Below are 6,463 nucleotides of genomic sequence, written 5' to 3'. Positions count from 1 at the left end.
ATTGTAGCTTGCGGGTAAATAGGAAATCTATAGGAAAAAAAAAAGTATTTCCTTCAATATCATAAGAATGATTTCAGACACTGTTGTTTCAACCATGAACCTAAAGTGAAAGGAATGTTTTTATTTAAAATTTTTAAGGTTTTTTTTTCTATAGAATTATGTCCATGGAGAGGAGGAAGGGAAGTAACAACGTTTTATAGAAGGAGGCTCTGGCTCAAGGTCAAAGACCTGTTCATTTTACAGTGTTTTTGACAGGAAAGGCTTTCCTTTCATATACATGTAGCTTCTAGCCTGAAACCCCTTTCACAAACCTAATGTGGCCCACTAGATCTTATTTCTGGGATAAATAAACAATTAATGTTTGAAATCCCTGTCCTATGAAGTCGTATGATACCTCCAGCCTGAAAAAAGTGCACCTTTAGTCAATTGTAGGAAGAAGTCCCCCAGCTTGGTGCATTACAATAATAAGGGTACTACATATTGTAGTGCATGTAGGTAAAATAAAATAACAATAATTTTCTTTCTTGGAAACAAAAATCACGGTATTTTATTCCTATATATCTTGGTAATTATTTATGCTAATCTCAGCAGCAATGCAGTAATATTCAAAAGAATTGCAGAAACTCTACATCACCAGCCACCATGCGTTCAGCTTTTTGACACAACTGAACAGTATATCTTTCTTGCAAAAAAATGGATCTACGCAGTCTCTTGAACGTAATTTGTTCATCCATCACTAAAATATTTAAGTGTATATTTACTCAATCGTACATGTAGGTTGACTTGCATATCATCCGTGAAGAAACTTTTACTCTGGTCGAACTGCATGGAATACAAAAGAAATGTGGCGTGAACGACAACAAAACTAAAAGATATGGCAATTCTATATATTTTCCAAAACAAGCTTACAAATTTCGAACTTGCCATACTAACACAGGCACAATTTCAATGTGTGCATAAAAAATAAAAAAAAATTAAGAAACAATGAAACCAAAACCCAACATGACGAATTTACGTATACCTTGGACTCCACGACGAGAGAAAGCGAGTGGAAACCATCAAATTCTCTTGCCAAGAAAAAAAGCTACGAGCTTAACTTCTCCCATATATAATCACAGTCTCACTTACTGGCTTTGTCTTCCCGGGTGTCTTGCATCAGTTCTTTGACCTTGCCGACCGTGTTCTGGCGCGTCTACGTGTGAGCAAACGCCGATAGGCAAATACCACATATTTACGAAAGAAAATCACATAAAACCAAAATGGCCGACTTCAATCTTTCGAGGTGTTCGACAAACTCGTACCCAGACTCACGAGTTATCGGGCAAAAATGTACGCCTTTCTAGTCCCCCTCGTCAAAAAACCTTCCTGAAGACGACTGAACACTCTTGGACAAAAACAATACTTGGCAGAGGACGTAGGAGAAAATTGTTTAATCCAGGTTTGGTGAATAAATCAATCAGAATGGAGTGAGTGAGCGAGCGCCATCCAACTGCCTCCTACGCTCATGGATGTTACGTCGTCAATGAGCAAAAAGGTCAAAATTAAAAAGAAAAACAAGCAAACAAACAAACAACAAACAGAAACATCCATGATCGAAATCGTTTTTCTCACGCTGATTCTTTTCATCACACTGTCTGAAAAATACCTGACGTTCCCGCTGATAATCTCCCCGGGGTATAACCAGGCAAGTAGTTAAGTATAAGTAGTCCTCCACCCGGCACTCCCGTAAAATCAATTCTCCCTGGGATCTTTGCGTTTCAAAAAGTGACAGCTACATGTAAGGTAACTGTATATGCTACAGACACAATCAGCAAATTTGGCAGTAGGCAACTTGAGATGGATGTAAAAGTTTTCTTTAACACGTGGTTGACGTATTTCTTTACAGAAAAGAGGATATTCAAGAAGGAAACTTTAACTTAGACGCCAAGAGCGAATTCAAGGATTTTTGGACAAACGGAAATGGCATTAAAGACATGGATCACATCAACGCTGCTGCAATTAAGATACATCAAAGTCAAGCAAACGCATAAAAAGAACCGGGAAGATTGCATACATTAACAATAAGAGGCCAGTAAACTAGACAAATTCCTCCTTAATTCTATTATAATTTTTTAATCTTAATATTAAATATTTTTGTGCAATGTGTAATGAAAGGTAAGGTGAGGTAAAGCATTTATCTATACACGATAAAGATGTAACAGCAACGCTGATGTGATCGTGTCTAAAAATTATATAACTATCTAAAATCCCATCTACAAGGTATTTACAAAAAAGAGAGCTATTGATTACAGAAATAATACGATAAAATATAAAACTAAAAAACAATAACTGAAAAAAGTTTAATTATATATAATATTTATAAAATGTAAAATCCACGCGGCATTTTGCCAAATGGTCTTTTAAAAGTATGTAGTGAGCCAATATTTCTAACTTCATTGTTAAGCTTGTTTGTTTCAAAGCTTGGCCTCAACATAGGCAAAAAAAATGAACTTCGTTAGTGTATTGGTCTTAGAGCATAGAATATTAAAACAGAACTTTTATCTGAGAATGTAACTCGTTTAACGTTTAACGAATAAATCATGAAGAGGGGTAGGTGCAGCGCCATAAAAACAGTTGTGTCCGAGATAAAAACAATAAGCACTGACAATACGTATTGGCCTAAGAGGCAACCAGTTTGCAGCGTTTAAAACTTGTTCCGTTGGTACACCTATCCAGGTGAGTCTTTGCTGCTCTCGCATGAATCCGTTCAGTATCGTCAATATCTGAATGAGCTCCAAATGATTAGGCCGTAATTTATAGATCGTAAAATGGCCTTGTAATCGAAATCTAACCGAACGTTAATCCGTAAAAAAAATGAAATGATTTCAGAAGATTTAGTTTCTGTATTAATGTCTTATTGAAATCTTAAACATACTTGTTTCCTTTGAGGTCACTATCAATTTCTAAGCCTAAAAACCTAGTAGAGGCCACTTGTGAAATAATTGAGTGCATTGCCGAATCTGGGTTAGATGAACATAAATTCGATCTTTCTAGGATGTGAGGTGAGCATATTATTGCGGTACCATCTGGTGACTCCACCAAGAATTAAATTGAGTTTGCTGGTAACCATATCAGGAGTACATGTAATCAGGGCGCAAGAACAGAGACTTTACATTGTAAGAGCAATATAAACATTTTCCCATGTTTCCATCGATTTATGTATTTAAAAAAAACAAAAAACAAAAAAACAAAAAACAAAAAAACAAAAAAAAAAAGAAAAGAAAAGCAGCTTTTAGAAGGACTATAGAAAGTGTAGAAAAAACTGCGGTTCCCACGAGCCAAGGTGCCCATCATGAAGCTCGGCGCTTATCTCCGGTTTCTGTAGCATGACGCGACTAAGAGTATTTCTACTTCCCCCTTAGATGGATGCTCGTCTATCGCAGGGACAACCCCCCGGACCCATTTGTTACAGTCGAAGCTCTCTGATACGGACTCCGAAGGGCAGAGCGAAGTGTCTCCATAGAAAGGTGTCCGTATTGGAGAGGACAGTATGATGACGTCACTTTTAAGTCTCCACTGACAGCTTGGAGTGTTTGCATTTGTAAATTTGAGTTTTGAAAACTAACATTTTGACATGTTCTGGTATTGGTATCGCTGAATGATAAAGTGTCAATGTTTTATAACCTCCGACAGGAAACGGTACATTCCGCAAATTATCGACACCTGGTCCCTGGAGTGTCCGTAATAAAGAGGTTAAATTTGTATGAATTTGCTCCCCAGGGTCGAGATTTAGTGTCCGTTGTCCGTTTTAGAGGCGTTTCTTTAGAGGAAATGTATGAGAATTTTGTTGGTTCATAGGAAACTGTCCGTATTAGAGAGGTGTCCGTATGGAGAGGTTCGATTGTGCCTAGCTGGAGAGAGGCACTGTGAGAGCAAAGTGTCTTGCCCAAGATCCAGAGGCGAGCGCACTATCCATGGGGTCACCACGCCTTCACATGAAAACTAGAAAAAGAGATCCAGAAAAAACTTTGATCACTCTCGTCAGTGGTTGGTGTACACCGCATTGCATTTCTCGTTCGCCCAATTCTATAACGACGACTTAAACACGGGACAGGCCTTCTCGATCCATGTTCAGTGAGGAAATGACCCTGAATGCTGAATGGGCGATAATGTTTCAGAAACTATGTTAGTTGACACAGAAAGTGAGTAAGTAATACTCTTTTATTTGCCAAACCGCATTTACAGAGCTATTGGCTGGTATTTGCTGATGTAACCACTCAATTACAGATGATTATTAATTGATAGTGACAGTGTTCCTATCAGTGGTCATAAAACAGACGAACTGGTAGCCGTTCATGTCAACATTCGCTGCGGACGGATCATTAATCAGATTATAAGAGTCATCAGTTCGGGTGACACTGGTTTCGCCAGGCTTATGAGACCATCTACCATCCCTATCTCTACGGTACCAGTGGAAATCGACACCTAGAGAAACGAACAAGATAAGTAAGTATTCAATTAACTAAGTTAGTAAGTATAAAATTTGGTCACGACAGGCGAAAAGTACGAATTTGGTCATGTCTAGTCGTCTGTAATTTCCAAAGATTTTCGCCAAAGATAATTGCGAATGATCGTCTACAGATCTATTATTGTTACTGTGAACTACAGGCCTAATAATAATTATAAGCTACAAGATCGCTCTTTGGGTTCACGTTATATCGGTCAAGTAAAACAAACTTGTTCTTAAAATATTTTTGGCTCATTCTATGCTTTAGAAGCCGGAAAAGCAGCCCACACGAAGAACATTTGGTGGTGAACTACGTGTATAAAGGCTGAAAATGAATAACTAGTACTCAAACAATCAAATTGCACAGTTTGCATCTGAATACTACTGGAAAATTCTATCCACTGGAATACTCTATTCTATTGTCAAAAGTTTATCTCAGTGGCATAGGAGAATATCGTCGAATTGTGGATTACTAAATGTGACTTGCACTTACCGTCCTCAACTACAAGAGCCACCACATGTCTTGATCCTTGAGGGAAGTTGCCGTTCGCAACAACCGCCAATCCATCGGCAATTGAAGCAGCTCGCACTGCAGCGGCAGTTATTGCGGCATAGATTCCTGTTGAGCCTCTTCCAGGCTGTGCAAAGGTGTTGGTGATTTTGATATTTGCGTAATTGTAGCAGTTGTTGTTTCTTTTCACGTTTGCGTCCATAAAAGGAGCTGGGTCAAACAGCGGTGCATAACGTTTCCTTCGAAGTACTTGGGGGAGTACAGTTCCGGCCTTGATCGTCTGCAAAGTGCGCGCCACGATCTTATCTGGTATCGCACCTTGTGGCATGGTGGTGAACAGAGCTTCTTGAAGATCCACCGTTTTCGGACCCAAAATCAAGCGCTCTGCCTGTTCGTATACTACGATGAACCCCTTGTAACCCAACCTTGCTGGCATTTCATCTCTAGTGTGAAAGGTTTTAGCCTTTTTTGCGGCAACCAGAAGGAGTTGAATTTTCACCAACTTCGGATGATTGCCTGGAATCACCCATTCTGGATCTTTACGCCCGGAAAATATCCCCATAGTTACTGGAAGTTGTCCTAAGAACAACAAAAAAATAGCAATAATATCAGCAGCGGTAATCGATTCTCTCAGTCTCCTGCAGAACGCATGATGCCTTGATCTGCTAGCCCCTATGGTTATTCCAGGCAGCCAATACTCTAAATTGTATTATCTATGTTTTCTGTAATTACGGTTGAACCTCCCGTAAGCGCTTACGGGATGTGGTCGCTTACGAGAGCTTAGACCATCTTGGGTCACAATTTTACCTCATTAGCAAATACAGTCGAACCTCCCGTAAGCAAGCACCCAAAATGTCAAGCCTAGGTGGTTGGCTACGAGAGCTTAGACCATATTGGGTCAAAATTTAGCCTCATTAGCATATGGTAACTGCAGAGACCAATGTTTTAAATGTTTGTTCATGTGAAAAGTCAATTTCGAGAAAAAATCCGGTACTTACCATTAAGATATTTTCCTCTCTTGTACTATCAAGGAACGCGATCATATTACAACACCTTATTATCCAATTTACGCTCTATTATTTGTCAAACGGCTACGAGTGGAAGTATCCTCTCTTCAATTTCTTTCCTAGGTTGCCTGTTAGGTTCTTCGCATTTCGCTTCAGAGTATCGACTCAAAAGTAATCGAACTTACATGGCATGTAAAGTATCCAAAGATGGTAACCTTAGTGATAACCACATGTCAGTTATTACGCCATATCACGCGCGAATGACTTCACATCTCAAAAGATCTGCCGTTTTGGATTTCACAAACTTTTTTTAGAAATATCAGAACGGTCCAGAATGCATTTTAAAAAGCGAGAAGAAATATGAAGATGAAAGCACTGTACCGACTTTGCAAATTCTAAAATCTCTTTAAAACACATGTAGTACCTCGCAAAACTCTAAATTTCTGTAAAACACTCCTT

At 38.9% G+C, this 6,463-nt stretch overlaps 1 protein-coding gene across 1 annotated transcript in view; it reads right to left on the bottom strand.

Annotated features, from left to right (window-relative positions):
* Positions 1-3,176: 3,176 nt before the first annotated feature.
* The window catches only part of LOC145481125 (uncharacterized), a 7,360-nt gene continuing 4,073 nt past the window's right edge, over positions 3,177-6,463 (bottom strand). Inside the window, exons 3-4 of the mRNA XM_081459519.1 lie at positions 4,980-5,576; positions 3,177-4,464 (exon numbers count right to left, since the gene is read on the bottom strand). Coding sequence (XP_081315645.1) covers positions 4,274-4,464; positions 4,980-5,576 — 788 coding nt within the window. The 3' untranslated portion in view covers positions 3,177-4,273. The remainder of the gene's footprint in view (positions 4,465-4,979; positions 5,577-6,463) is intronic.

Source organism: Orbicella franksi, chromosome 3, assembly GCF_964199315.1.
Source record: "Orbicella franksi chromosome 3, jaOrbFran1.1, whole genome shotgun sequence".
NCBI classification, from domain to species: Eukaryota; Metazoa; Cnidaria; class Anthozoa; order Scleractinia; family Merulinidae; genus Orbicella; species Orbicella franksi.
This window is presented reverse-complemented; position numbering and strand designations above follow the sequence as displayed.